This window comes from Hyaena hyaena, unplaced genomic scaffold (assembly GCF_003009895.1).
Source record: "Hyaena hyaena isolate Hyena2069 unplaced genomic scaffold, ASM300989v1 scaffold_175, whole genome shotgun sequence".
NCBI classification, from domain to species: domain Eukaryota; kingdom Metazoa; phylum Chordata; class Mammalia; order Carnivora; family Hyaenidae; genus Hyaena; species Hyaena hyaena.
Genome location: NW_024080808.1, coordinates 676,580 through 692,124, shown reverse-complemented (window position 1 = coordinate 692,124; position 15,545 = coordinate 676,580). Strand labels below are relative to the sequence as shown.

The 15,545-nt window shown below is 40.0% G+C and overlaps 1 protein-coding gene across 3 annotated transcripts; it reads left to right on the top strand.

Moving 5' to 3' along the window:
- Positions 1-83: 83 nt before the first annotated feature.
- Positions 84-14,487, top strand: MAPK1IP1L (mitogen-activated protein kinase 1 interacting protein 1 like). 3 transcript variants are annotated; one of them, XM_039240456.1, is made up of 5 exons: positions 84-170; positions 2,023-2,124; positions 7,080-7,101; positions 8,028-8,732; positions 9,946-14,473. In XM_039240456.1, exons 3-5 carry the CDS (start codon positions 7,084-7,086, stop codon positions 9,955-9,957), a joined length of 735 nt encoding a protein of 244 aa, XP_039096387.1. In that variant the 5' UTR covers positions 84-170; positions 2,023-2,124; positions 7,080-7,083; the 3' UTR covers positions 9,958-14,473. The 3 variants fall into 3 exon arrangements, with proteins under 3 accessions (XP_039096387.1, XP_039096386.1, XP_039096389.1); XM_039240458.1 differs by lacking the exon at positions 84-170 and adding an exon at positions 1,258-1,380 and having other exon boundaries at positions 9,946-14,487; XM_039240455.1 differs by lacking the exon at positions 2,023-2,124 and having other exon boundaries at positions 88-170.
- The last annotated feature ends 1,058 nt before the right edge of the window (positions 14,488-15,545 follow it).

The following is a 15,545-nucleotide window of genomic DNA, read 5'->3' as shown; positions in this document are numbered from 1 at the left end:
CGGCGCTTCCTGTTCCGGCGCCAGGAGGAGCTGCGCGCTGTTGGTGCTGCTGCCGCTGCCGCCGCCGCTGCCGCCGCCACTGCCGTCAGTTCGCGCTCAGATCTTCCGCAGCCGGTTCGCTCGGACCCATCGCCGCTTCTAGACTTTACTGCGGTGTCGGATCTTGCTGGGTGAGGCTGCTTCGGCGCTAGGGATCTCCTGGAGGGGGGGCGAGGGAGGTCGTCCAAGCGAGAGGCGGGCGCGGTATCAGAGGTGCCTCGAGTCGCCTCTTCGAGGGCTGGGAGTAAGCTGTCTGCCCGCGCCATCTTCCTACGGGCTGCCGATGGCCCCCCAAAGCCCCCCAGGGAGAAGGCGTCGGAGGCAGGTCACGTCGCGCCCGATGGGTTTCTCCGCACTTGACGTCAGGATCGGTTTGGGGGCGGGGCGGCGAGCGGGCCCGGCCCCTCCCCCACCCCTTCCCGGGCGGCGCGACCCGCTCGGAGGCCGGTTCGCTCCGGTTGATCCCGGACTCCCTTTGTTCGTTTGGTCCTAAAGGGCTCCGGGCTCGCACCTCTTAGCCCCGACCCCCACCCCATTCATTAATGTCTAATAAAACGAGAGAGATAGGCCTGCATATAGTCTTGGAGGAATCTGGCACTTGTTTAAGACTCTCCGCAGTGTGACAACGTTTCTGGTCATTCCTTAGCAAAGGAGGTGCTGGCAGATACATTCGATGAATACACAGGACAGAAACCGTGAGGAGTGCTGAGTTCTGTGATACTCTTTTATTTTAGGATTTAGGAGCTTAGGTTACACATGGAAGTTTATATATAGCTAAAACCATTTCCCCTTTGAAAATCAAGGGCAGTGCTTTTACTGGATAAAATTTCTAACGTTGACGCTTCACACCATACTCACCTGACCGAAAAAAAAAAACTTTTCATAGCATTACTGCTCAAGAAAATAACGCGCCCTTACACCTGATGGTTGTAAAGGCCTGTCTTGAAAACGAAGCTTCGTTACAGGCCAAGGTGCCTTCCGAAATCTTTAGAAGTTCTCTTTGTTCGGCTGTATTCATTGGGCTGGAAGAAGAGAAATTTTTCTTGGTACTGGCATCTTTGTCTTCGAAACCTGGGTTGGGTTGTGTATGTTAGAATGTTCTTTTCCTGTCTCCAGGAGGAACGGAGACCCATTCCTTAACTGCAGTCCTTGGGGCTAGTGTGTTTTGGAATTCAGAAATCTTTGGATTTTCTCTTCAGATTTTAGAGAATAAGGTGCATAGACGAGATCTCACCCCGGCAAAGTCGGGGCAGCATCCCTCATCCAGCATTCATATATGTGCAGCTATGGGTGTGACTTTATGGAAACTATAAATATCCTCCAGCCCGCTTTTGCCACCAAGTAAGTTTTATTCCAAACTTAGGAATGTTTCTTTTTTTACTTTTTACGAGTTTCTGACTTGAGAAGTGCAGATAAAGGTTTGTGGGCCTGGAGTAGGGAGCATAAAAGCTAACGTTTGTTGAGTTTTCCGCCTGTGTAAGTCTCAGGGCAGGTCAGGGAGGTGGGTTTGATTCCTGCCGACTTTCACCTCTGAGGTTTGGAGAGGTCAGCCTGTGTAGAGCCAGCCAGTGAAGAGCTGCAGTTTTATCTAGGCGTTTGTGACTGAGCTGCCACTCTCTTAACCTGTGCTAGCTATATGCCTATGTGCAAAGGAAGAGGAGGTGGCCACCCACTATTTTTAGAGCACTGTTATTATAGGCACTTGATTTAGGAGTCCCGCTTAGTCTTCCCCGTCACTGGCTCCTTCTTTATGGTTGAAGAAACTGAGGGTCACGTAGGTGAGCTGAGTGTGACTGAGACATTCAGACCTCAGACTAAAGGCTCTCTGCTGAGACTTCTTTTCCTCCCCTTTCTGTAATCCAGACAATCTGAACTGCTTACACTTCCCATGGTGTACTCTTCAGCTTTTCCACAATCAGCCTTTCTCCTAGGGCCTGTCCCACCATTCCCAACACCCAGCTCTTTTCTTCATTGTTCTTCCAGGCTGCAAAGGAACTGCCTCTCAGGATTCCTCCCCTGAGACTCCCTTCCTTCATTCCTTTAGGAGCTCTTTGAGGTACTCTCGGTGCCCTGTGCTTACCTGAGGTAAGGTAGTTACTGTTTAAAGGGTAGTTCTCCACCAGACTGTGAATTCCGTAAGCATTTATTCCACACGGTACTGTTCATTTCCCCCAAAGCCCAACACAGTGCCTGGTATATATGTTCCAGACACAGTATCCAAGAAAATGTAGCAAATGTGACTGACACATAAAGATCCAGTTCCTTGCATTGCCAAATGTAAAATAGAATATATGTGATAAAAAGGCCAATACTAAAAACATTCATGGATTTTAAACTCAGTATTTGTATTTTCAGTGTATTACTGTTATCTCCCCCCATGTAAAACAAATCACTGCAAAAGTCCTGATTTCTCCTAGTTTCATTTTCGTTTTACATGTCTGTAGTACTTCATAGATTATTAAATGTTACTTTTAAAGTTTATTCATTTATTTTGAGAAAGAGAATATGAGTGGGGGAGGGGCAGAGAGAGCATTACAAGCACGCTCAGTCCTCACAGAGCCTGACACGGGGTTCGGACTTGTGAACTGTGAGATGTTTGTTAGATCATGACCAGAGTCAGACACTTAACAGACTGAGCCACCCAGGCACCCCTAAATATGTTACTTTTAATTATCTGTGAAGTAGTCAGGATTTACAACTGTTTTGTAGATGAGAAATGGGCTCTGGTTAAAAAGTTTGTCTTAGTCAAAAGGATTGACATCCAGGTTTCATAAGCATCTACTCCTATACTATTTGTCACTACATCACAATTTGATGGGCCTTTGAAATGTTCCTTGTTCGGTAGTCACTAGTAATTTATGAAGTTCAACTTTTTAAAACCTTGTGATTGGATTGCCATTTACTCTAAAAGTCATAAGAGTTATAGAAGTGTTTTACTTTTCTAGTATATGTCAAAAGAAATTTTGTACTGTTTTAAAATTACTAATCTCGGGATGCTGAGGTGGCTCAGTCGATTAAGCATCTGACTGCGGCTCAGGTCATGATCTCATGGTTTGTGAGTTCGAGCCCTGCGTTGGGCTCTGTGCTGACAGCTCAGACCCCAGAGCCTGCTTCGGATTCTGTGTCTCCCTCTCTCTCTCTGCCTCTCCCCACCCTCTCAAAAATAAACATTAAAAAAATTTTTTAGTAAAATTGCTAATCTTGGGGTACCTGTGTGGCTCAAGTCAGGTAAGTGTCTGACTTGATTTCAGCTCAGGTCATAATCTCACGTTTTCGTGAGTTCAAGTCCCTTGCTCTCAGTGTGGAGCCTGCTTGGGATTCTCTCTCTCCCTGTCTCTCTGCCCCTCCCCTGCTCATTCTGTCTCTCTCAATGTGAAAATAAATAAATAAACCTTAAAATAAAATCAGTATTCTTGCTGCTCTGAAAATAAAATTAATTATTTTTCAGATGATGCATAGATGCTGCCATAAAGTAGTAATGGAAAGTTTAGGAAGTAATAGCTTTAGAGTATTCCAAAAAGAGAAAAAATGGAAATCTTCCTTGATTATAAACTTTTTAGGGGGAATGGGGGCCACTTTAAGGTTACATTGGCCTCATCTTAATAATTAGCATAATCCAGGTATATCTAAGATTCTTATATCTCTAAGAATATACATATATATGTAAAGATTCTTGGGGCGCTTGGGTAGCTCAGTTGGTTAAGCATCCAAGTCTGGGTTTTGGTTCAGGTCATGATCTCAACTGTTCATGGATTTGAGCCCTACGTCGGCCCCACGTCAGCTCTGCACTGGCAGGGTAGAGCCTGCTTGGGATTCTCTCCCTCTGTCCTTCCCCTGCTTGCGTGCACTCGTTCGCTCTCAAAGTAAATAAACATTAAGAAAACATTTCTTAATATTTAACAATTAAAAAAAGATACTAGTACCTCCTTTATCTTCCAGGACTTAATTTTTAACTTCAAATTTTCAAAGTCAGAGTTGCACATCAGTTTAATGTTATCATTAACTTATAAAATAACTTAGATTATAACTAATTAATTTTATATTTTGTGTGTGTATTTATATACATGTATACATATACATATTTTTTTAACTTAGAGGGAAAGGAGTAATTTTGAAAGCCTGTTCAGCCACATGAAATTGAGTGGATTGCTTTTTCTCCACTCCAGAATTAATGTGAACTTTGAAACAGAACCATTTTCTGTTTCAGAAATGCTCATCCTATTTGAAAAGCATGTTAGTCTTGTGTAGACTTTAAACTTTTCCTTCACTGATAAAGTTTCTTCAGGTGTTAGTCCTAAGAATTTACTATTGTGTGATGTGATGTTTTAGTATAAAACAAACCTTAACATGGGAATGAATGGATAATTGTATTTGCTATACATTTAAGATGTGTTTTTTGACATTCTGAATAAATAGCAAGGTCTTAGCAGTTTTGACTTAGCCTTCATATTCTTTTTATCCTTCCCCATAACTGATTATACTTAAAAATAAATCTCTAAGAATGCAAGGGTGGCTCAATATTAAGCAATTTTTATACATAATTAACTCTGTTGAGGGTCAAAGGAGAAAAACTGAGATCAACTCATTAGATGTCAAAAAGATCTGAAAATATTCAGTGTCTTCCTAAATGTTTTTTTCACTAGCAAAATAGAAATAAAAATAAATCTAGCAACGTAGGCGTAGACTTCTTTAATTTTTTCAAATCTCAAACTAAAAATGGGAATTTTGCTTAAATATTAGAGGCATTTTGAGGAGAGTTGGGAACAAGAAGACCACTGTGCTCACTATCGCTGTTTAATATTTTATCGTGAAGTTTAGCTAACACAAAGGAGAAAAGGGGTGTAAATATTGAAAAGAATATAAAATTATTCTTTTGCAAATAACATAATTCTTTACCTGAAATCCCAGGGAATCAGCGGAGTTTTAGTAATATCACCACTTAAAAAAATTAATACACTAAAATTTAAAAAGTCTTTCACATAGGGGCGCCTTGCTGGCACAGTTAGTAAAGCATGCAGCTCTTGATATCGAAGGTGTGAGTTTGAGCCCTATGTTGGGCATGAAGCCTAACTAAAGAAAAAACAAGCTTAAAAAACTATTGACAAATAACAATGATGCGAACTAGGAAGACATATCTTGTTCTTGAATGAAAAGTTTTGATATTTTGAATATGTTACATGGTCCCTACATTAATGTGTAAATCTAATGCAATTCCAGCCAGAACAGCAGATTCTTTTTATGGAAAAATACTTGTTATCTGGAAAAAATAATATTCAGGAAAATCTGTGGGGGAGGGAGTGAACAGTAACAATAGGTAAACTGACATTGAAATTTGATAAAAATATAAAGCTACTGAAATTAAGATAGAGTGTTACGGTGCAGATCAGTAGGAAATAACAGATTTCACAGTATCTGTGGGACATAATAGAGGCTCTGTAACCTAGTGGTTAAAAGCCTTGGCTCTGGAATCCTACTGTACCAGAGTTTGAGCGCCTTTCTACCTGTCACTAGCTCTACCTTTAAACAAGTTAACTTGATGAGCTTCCTTTTCTGAAACTGTAAACTGGGCGAAGGAATTTTGCATCTAATCAATGAGATCACCTATGTAAAAGACTTTCAGCACCGTGCCTATTCACAGTAGAGACTCTGTAGGTATTTGTTATTACGAAGTTGATGTTCCCTGTAGTGGCAGTAGAATTTGTTAAGGGCAGTTTGTCATAGCCATTGAGAAAAGGTAAATTATACAGTAATTATTGCTTGAAAGAAGAACAAAAAGATTTTAAGTAAGTGAAACCATATTAGTACTGTTACAAAGCATAGGCGACTTTTTTGTTTCACATTTCAGAGCTAATTTCCTTACAGTTTAACAAAGCATTAAAAAAAAGATGTACTACTAAGTTGTGAATTATTAAAGGCAAAAAAAGTACATACTATCTTACTCTATTATGAAGTCAGAGAATAGGCAAAAACTAAGAAAATGATTGCTAAGTGGATGGGGGAGTTGACTGGAAAGTTAGCATGAGTAAAGCTGGAGTGAAGGAAATATCTGTCTGTTATCATGGTTAATGGGGCATGTATAGTTGTCAAAGCTCGTTGACCTGAACACCTCACATCCATCCATTTTAGTGAGTATTAGTTATATTTCACTTTAGAAATTGACAGAAGTGGACTAAGGACATGAGTCCTTATTCACACAAAAAAAATATTTTGATTTGGGCATGAAATTTAAAAGATGCTCTACTTTCCACTTAATTTTAAAAATATAAGTTGAAACAACAAAGTGGAAATTATTAACCTGTCATAATTGAAAACTATTTAAAATTTTAAAAATATCCAGTGGTGAAGAGGAGTTTAAAAAGATAGTGTAAATTTGCAAAGAACTCTAAAGTGGCATGTACTTTTAAGATGGATTTTAGATAGCCTTACCTGTTGACTATAAATTTCACTTCCCGTACTTTTTCCTGGTGACAGATTCACAAGGATATGTATTCAGAAGTGTTCACTGTATCTCATCGTTTAAAACTGCTCAAAATGCCATCGACCTAAACCACTACCAAAATGAAAGTGCAGACTATATTGGAGATCACTTTTATGTGATGTGCAGCCAGTAAACAGGGATGACATTTGTAGAACTACATGAACTGTTATAGAAGTCTTCCCCATTTAAAAAAAGAAGACTTGGGGCGCCTGGTTGGCTCAATCATATAACCATCCACCTTCGGCCCAGGTCATGATCTCATGGTTCATGAGTTCGAGCTCCATGTCGAACTCTGTTGTGACAGCTCAGAGCCTGGAGCCTGCTTTGGATTCTGTGTCTCCTCTCTCAGCCCCTCTCCCCTGTGTGGTCGCTCACTCTCTTGCACGTGCGCGCGTTCTCTCCTTCTCTCAAAAATAAATAAACGTTAAAAAAAATTTTTTTAAAGACATGACATACATGATTAAGTAAAAGTGGTATCTACAGAGAAAGATCCTCATAGGATATATAAGAAGTGGTAAGCTCTGGTTTTGAAGTATTCTTTTTTTTTCTTTCTTTTCTTTAGGAAAATGTCTGATGAATTTTCGGTAAGTTGATGTATTTATCCTTTACAAGTTTTTTGTCTCTTAAGAAAATGACATAGTTCTAACTGTGGGCCTCAAGTCTTTTAATTTGAAAAAGATGCTTTGTGTGATTCTTTCTTGGGGTGGGGGACATGTGATTTTAATAGATGATTTGCTTTAATTGAGTTAGATATATTTGAAAAATTGTTGCTATATGTATTCTTTATGAATTCTAAAACAAAAATTTAAAAAGTGTTAAGTTGCGGGGCGCCTGGGTGGCTTAGTCGGTTAAGCGTCCGACTTTCGCTTAGGTCATGATCTCGCGGTTCGTGGGTTCGAGCCCCGCGTCGGGCTCTGTGCTGACTGCCAGCTCAGAGCCTGGAGCCTGTTTCAGTCTGTGACTCCCTCTCTCTCTGACCCTCCCCTGTTCACGCTGTCTCTCTCTCTCTCCTAGAAATAAATAAAAACATTTTTAAAAATTTAAAAAATTAAAAAAAAAAGTGTTAAGTTGCTTATGTTCTCTATTAATTTGGCAGTGTTAATAATAGCCAGCATTTATTGGATATTCTATACACGGGACACTATGTTAAGGGTATTACATGAATTATCTTATTTAAGCCTCAAGTTAATGCTAAAGTTTGTTTTTACTGGAGGAAACTGAAGCTCAGAGAGGCTCTGTAACTTGTTTGCGGTAAAGCTGAGATTCAAATCCACAGTATTTACATTCATTGTATTTAGAAAATTTGATCTTCTCTAAGGAATTTGCATTGTAAAGTTGACTTTTATGTTAAATGAATTGTTTTTAAACTGAGCCGACTGCCTTTTGAAGATGTTCTATAGGTTTATAATCCCTGATTCTGTAGCTTCCTGTCCTTTATGGGCATATGATCATGTTTGACATGGCTTGTCCCTGAAGAAGACTGATAAGACACGCCTGTTTTGTATTCCAGTTGGCAGATGCGCTACCTGAACACTCCCCTGCCAAAACCTCTGCTGTGAGCAATACAAAACCTGGCCAACCTCCTCAAGGCTGGCCAAGTTCCAACCCTTGGAATAACCCAAGTGCTCCACCTTCTGTGCCATCTGGACTCCCGCCAAGTGCAGCACCCTCCACTGTGCCTTTTGGACCAGCACCAACAGGAATGTATCCCTCTGTGCCTCCCACCGGACCACCTCCAGGACCCCCAGCACCCTTTCCTCCTTCTGGACCATCATGTCCCCCACCTGGTGGTCCTTATCCAGCCCCAACTGTGCCAGGCCCTGGCCCCACGGGGCCTTATCCTACACCAAATATGCCCTTTCCGGAGCTTCCAAGACCATATGGTGCACCCACAGATCCAGCTGCTGCTGGTCCGTTAGGTCCATGGGGATCCATGTCTTCTGGACCTTGGGCGCCAGGAATGGGTGGGCAGTATCCTACCCCTAATATGCCATACCCATCTCCAGGGCCATATCCCGCACCTCCTCCCCAAGCACCAGGGGCAGCACCACCCGTTCCGTGGGGCACTGTTCCACCAGGAGCCTGGGGACCACCAGCACCATATCCTGCTCCTGCAGGATCATATCCCACGCCAGGACTCTATCCCGCTCCCAACAGTCCTTTTCAAGTGCCTTCAGGACCTTCTGGTGCTCCACCGATGCCTGGTGGCCCCCATGTGAGTGTTAAATTTGTTTCTTAAAATGCACTCATAGTCACATAAGCTCAACTAAAAGATTATTTGCCTCCAGTTTGGATAGGTTAGAAAGCTTATAAAACTTTTTAAACGAAGAGGTGTGTGTATATAAGATAAGAGTACACTTCAAGCTTCAGATAAAGCATTTAAAGGAATGAAAAGGTAAGTATTTCTGGTACTAAAATTAGAAGAATTTCCCAAAGATATCCAGAGACTGTCATGTAGTAAGCAGTGTCTTCAACAACATCCTTGAGGTAAACTCTGGTATTTCGTTGAACTTTTTTTTAACATTTCTCAATTTTGTTTTTTGACATCACTTCAAAGTACAGTTTAGTAAAAACAGTCTTTGCCTGACTTGATACAGAGGTCAATTTTTAGAGAATCTAGGGCAGTGAGTATATAACATTGCCTACCCTTCCTGTAACTCTCCATAGTGTTTCTCAGCCAGAGTTTTGTTAGATCTTCAGCAGCATTGAGTTCCAGATTATACCACTATTCTGCATTGTCAGTTACAGGTAATGCTTCATGCTTTATTGTCAGCCAAGCCAGAGTAGTAGGGTTGACGTCTTAGTTGGGGAACCTGTCTTGGGCAGACGACCAAATAGAAAAGCATCCCACTTCCTCCCAGAAGTAAGCCAAGTAATCTTCAAGTCCTGATTATCATTAGGGAAAAAAAAGTCAACTTACTCTTAACAAAATAATCAGATCTCCAACTAGATTTATCAGATACCACCTCAACTGTAAAGGAAAAAGAATTTTTTTTTTTTAATTTTTTAAAGTTTATGAGAGAGAGAGCGTGCAAGGTCGAGTGGAGAAGGGGCAGAGCAAGAGAGAGACACAATCTGAAGGAGGCTACAGGCTTTGAGCTGTCAGCCCAGAGCCTAACACTGGGCTGGAACTTACATACTAGGAGATCATGACCTGAGCCAAAGTCGGATACTTAACCGACTGAGCCACTCAGGTACCCCAGAAAAAGAATCTTAATAAAATGCCCCCAAAACTTATTTTCATTAGTATAAATTCTTGCTATATGTGTTTTCTTTAAAAAAATTTTTTTGCAAATTGTAGCCAAGGTAAATGAGATGACTTGCTGTTTGGATTTATTAAGCAGTACGTTTATTTTAAGCCACAGCAAGGAGTTGTTAAACTCCACTTACAAAATCTAGAGGTTTACTTTTTCTCTTTTCTGTTGCAGTCTTACCATTAAGTTAATGGACGAAGAGAGGACGCTTTGCTTTTTGAAGTACATATATATGCACGTGAATGCATATATAAAAATTGCTGGTTTCACTATTAGAGGGCATTCATGAAAGAACAACTCTTGCACCTCTCAGAGAAGATATCTGCCTCTTGTACTTGGATATGTAGTACATCTGATGGATACAATCAGATAAAAATGTAAAAGTAAATCATTCAAATGTGATTTTATTTGGTTTTTATGGAACGTTAAAGTGATGAAGTATATTGAATAGCTCTTTGATACAATTGTCTAAAAGTTTTTGATTTGTTTAAATTATGAAACCACACACTTAAAACTCTAAGATGATATGGATTATTGTTAGACTCTTCAACCTCATTGGCAAATTATTTCCAATATTTTTCTATAATCACTTTTTGCCCTAAATAAACACACTTTGAAAACAATCACATTGTCATAATTTAAACAAATGATGCCTCAATATCCTGAGCTACCCTGTCTACAGGATGAGTAAACCTGGTCTTCTAGAGGTTGTAGTTTGGATATACATTGAAAGCTGTTGGTAATTATTGTCAGTTGTTGAGTTCATTAGCCAGGCAGTGTTCATTTTTATCCTTGATCTTTTACTAAAAGCTTTTCTTTTATTTTGAGTTCCACCTGATTTGCTTTATTTTTAGCGAGATGGGTCACACAGCTCTAAAATCTGCCATGTACAAAAACATTTTTCTTTTTAATGCAGGCCAGCATGTATAATTTATGATTAGAGAATTGGTGATCTCTGTATTACTTTGGAATAGATTTTGAGATGTCAATATTGCTTTGAAAAGAACTCCAAAGAAGGAAATATTTCTCACTGTCTTGAACCTCAAGCCAGAGGAAGCCCTGGAAATTGCTTCATAGTGACAAGTAACTTGCATTCCCACAAAACACTCTCCTACCGAGACCCTTCCATGTAGATGCCTCTCACTCAGCTCTCTAGAAGGAGCACATCCCGTAGTTTCTCCCTGATTTGGAAAACTGGCACACTCTAGGGGTCTATTGTAAACACGTAGAGCAGTTACGTTTCGAGAACTTTAGTCATTTAGACATGACCGTTCTCTTTGTACAAGCACGATCAAAATATGTCTGTGTCTTTTCAGTCTGGTTAAGCCATGTCACGGTCTCTTGCATAGTTTTCCTGCATCTGTTCATAAAGTGCTTAAGGCTAACTGGTCAGTTCAGTATTTGTTGACAGGTAAATAGGTAGAATTGAGTGCTCTCCTTCACAACTATCCTCTAGCTCTAACCCTGAAAATAATAATAACCTGTAGATCTCTGCAGTTGAGCTGAAAGCAGTGTGACTGTTGCTTAAATAAGTGTTTGTAACCACCAAAATAGCCTGAGTAGCTTTTTGGCACCTTATCTTTAAATCAGATTCTTGGATTCTTAGAACTGACTATGCTGTTTGTCAAATAATATTTGAAACTTTGAATGTATCCATTGGGTTACTAAAATGTATTGTGGATTTCTTGACTAGTATAGGAGAGATTTATGCTGGAGCTCTTATTTTTGCTTAGAAATAAGATACTTAGTACTTTGTTTCTCTTACAGTTAAACCGTCAAGAATGCCAAATGCTGCCAATTTAATGGTTTGATAGCTACCTCCTTTTAAGAAAGCAAGATGGTCATCTTTGAGAAGAACATTCAGTGTTTAAGCTCCGTTTTAAGTAGATGATAGAGTCAAGCTTTCAGAATTGAAACTGATTTGTTTAGATATTTTCAGACTGGGGAATGTTGTTAGACAGCTCTTACATAGTGGCACAAGCCGTCGTGTGTTTTTCTTCCCCTTGCAAGGCAAGCTGCAACTGTCTACAACACTCTTGAAATCTTTTGTCAGAGTAGCCTCCCGTTTACAAGGCAGGAGCCTTAGAAGGTGTTTAGCTTAGTGATCGGACAATATCCTGTCAGCTAACTGGAGGGATAAGACAGGAAAAGTGAGACCGCAAAGATCTCCTCCTGGTTACTTTGGTTGTGCTACGTTGGGATAAGATGACAACTCTAGCTTTAGATACAATAATATTTAATGTAACACTAGAGGATAATGTTGGACTAAAACAGGGGGTAGCATGTTTAGAAATCTATAATTCCGGAGTCTGTTTATTAGAGAAGTAAATCTGCTAAAAGGATTGGAAGGACTCAGGAGCATGAGTTTTGGGATTACTCCCCCCAATAAGTATATATATGCATTTGGCCAGTGACCCATTCTACCCAGTGTGCCCTTGACACAACAACTTCCCTTTGCTTTTTGAGGACTTTCCAACTAGTAGTTGGGAGAGTTTTTTTGTTTTTTTTTTTTAACGTTAAGAATGGGAATTAAAGGGACTAGAATTTACTTTTATACTCCTTTTAGTTTTTGAGAGCATTATTTCTGAACTTGGGAGAGTCTTCATTCTTGTGGGTACTCTGGGACAGAAACTTATTCTTAGGTTTAGAATAAAGTTAAAAGCAGAAGTTGATTCAGTGGAGGAATGGGGGAGAGGTTAGGGGGGAAGTTTTCTCTTTACAGGGGAATAATGTTGCTTTCGAAACAAGTCCTGCTAGGCTGGCATCCATTTGGGGAGGAGACTGTTTCTTAGAAAAGTTTGTCTGGTCTTTGAAGGGAATACACGGTATGGAATATGCTGGTACTGGGACTGTCTCAGAGCAAGAACTTGAAGACAAATTTGATGGAGATCATTGAGATGTGTTGGGGAATAGTGCTTCTGGAGTTGGAATCTTAGATTTTGAATGTCAAACCTAAAAATGACAACAGAAAATGAAAATAAAGACCTTAGTCCTTATCACACATGCAGTTTCTCCAGAATCACTGCTTCTTAGAGTGTGTGAACTACCTTGGCTTGTCCGTACTGGACTTGGCCTGACACCTTTTCATGCTTTTGAAGATGGCTTTTTACAAGTCTGACTCCACTGCCCTGTTTTGTATAAAGTAATGCATTGATTATTCAGGAATAGACAATACATCTGTTTTAGTTACCCAGGGCCCTTCTTCCTTCTGCCTTGTTTCTAGTGTTTATTGTTTTCAGTAGAGAATAGTAAAAGGGGAGAGAAGAAAGGGGGTGAATTTTTGGCCTTGGTCTGGCACACCACTACAATAGAATGTTGGCATAGAAGTCAGTTTTGCCCATAAAATTTTACCTCAAAAATAATTAGTGCAACCGTACTCAAAACATACAGCTTTTGAAACTTTGTATAGATGAACGTAGCTCTACTCAAGTCTCCATTAAAATACTGTGCCTGGTTTGCATATCAGTTTGTTGCCTGTACTTCTAAGTGATGAGTGCCAATGTCTTCCTTCCTCACCCTGAATAGTGCTCGATTTATAAAATGCCGGGGTTACAAACCCTAGAAGTTAAAGCTGAGCACAGACCTTCAAGTGTTGGCTTTTGAAAAACACAAGGTTAGAATCAGATGAATCACACTGATACATGGACTATGCACAGAAAGTAATGGGTGGCTTACAGGGAAGACTATAATTGAATCATAAGCAATATTTAGTATTGAACACAAACACTTTTTATTTTCTGAATTCTGCTAAGTAAAAGAAAAATTGCCAATAAAATAATCAGTATTAAAGAAATGCCAGGCAAGCTTCTGGCCACAGAAAACATCTGAGAACTGCATTTATTTAACAGGCACTTAAGTGTCTGTTCCCGGTGCTTTGTCAGATTCCAGAGATACAGAGATGAAAGAGAAGGCCTGTCCTGCAGAGGCTTACAGTCTAGAGGTGGGGGGGTATTGGAAAATTCATTAGTGCGCCCATTTTTGGTTTACCTAGATATTTTAGTTTGCCACTGGTGGAAATTACAGAACAGCCTTTGGACATTTCAAAGAGCAAAGTATGGTATAGCTTTTTTTAAAGTAAGAAATTAAGGTTTCTCAAGATTGTAGTGTTTGTCAGTGCAGCTATTTGTGTGTGCAAAGTAACGGGACATTTTTCCTCTTCACTTCCTCCCTGGATGAAGGCACTTAAACTGCCTGTCCCTGGTTAGCAGATACTGATTTGTTGCCATTAAGTAAACTTGACTTCTTATGTGTGCTCTATAAAAGTTTTTTTTTCTTAATATGGTGATTTTTTTTAAGTTGACTTAATAATGACAAATTTAATGTATGTAATTGTCTATGCATTTTAAGTTAAACTGCCTACAATGTGATTTGAGACCTAGACATTTGTTTGTATTATGAACTGTAAGCAATCTGTTTGAGACGTTAGGTTTATCACCTGCTGCTGTATTTGTAAACAAAGACATATGTTGCTTTAAGAAGTAATTATAATTAGGAATAGTGTATGGATGTGATACTTGATATTTTTTAAGATAAACTTGTTTGCTTTTGTGTATTATACCTGAAAACTTTTTAAAAAAATGTATTTTCATGGTTTCACAGTTTTTCCATGTATCTTATTCTGCAGGCCCCATTCTGAGCTTCCTTGAGAAGTCCAGAATCTAATTAACTGCAAAATTGTTGTCATAAAGAAAGAAAAAAACAAGGGCCTGAGACGCTCCTCTGTGTGTGACCTGCATTCACTAAGGCATTTAAATGGGCTGCCTGGGAACAACCCTCCACACACCCTCTTTCAGCAACATGGTGTCCATTGTGTGGGTTTCATCTTCTCCCTTCAAGGCTGTGTCATTCTTTGTAACCAGGTTATCTGCATATACAGAGTTTCTCTGCCCCAGCTGCCACCACCCCCGCTTTCTTTTATGAAAGATCATTTTATTCTCGTCATAACTACTGTGCCTGTGGTGAGGGTCACATTAATAACCTTAGTACAGTTCACCATTCCCTTTCCACAGGGGGTTTGTTAGCCTGCCTTGAACCCCAGTGTGGATGGGGCTATAAATGAGTCACTTGTATGTACTACATTATGCTTTTGAAAGAGCCTTCTACTTTTGGCTTATAATTGGACAAAGTGCGACTGGAAATTCTTAAGTTGTATTTGATGTCTTACTTCCTATCCCTTAAAGGTGCGGGGCTGGTGTATCTTCATGAGACGACATTGCTTCAGCCAACACCTTCTTCCCTGGAGACCTGACCCAAGCAGGTTCTCTTTTTACCACCATATTAATACTTAGCGTCACTCCTTTTACAGCAGATTTCTAAAGCAAAATAGAATCCTATTCACTTACTTATTTTCAGTAAGACCATGCAATACACAGTTCTGGTAAGAGAATTCGGGCCATCCCTCAGAGTTTGTTCCTGTTGCCTGTGAACTTGATTCTTCTCGCGTGGGCATTAAACAGTTCATTTTCACTCTATTTTGTGGTGCCCTGGAATTCCAGGGATGAGGAGGAGACAAAGCAGGTAGAGCTTAGTCCCTCCCTACTCTGGGACTCTTTCTTCAGTGTTTTCACTTAAGCAATTCCATTCCTCCACTTTATCATTTGACTTACTGTATTAGCTTGGGCTGCCGTAACAAAACATCACTGTTTGGGTGGCTTAGCTAATGGAGATTTATTTCACAGTTCTGGAGGACAGGAAGTCCACAGTCAACGTGCTGGTGCTCAGTTCTTAGTAAGGACTCTATGGCTTGTAGATGGCCATCTTAGTGTCCTAGTGGA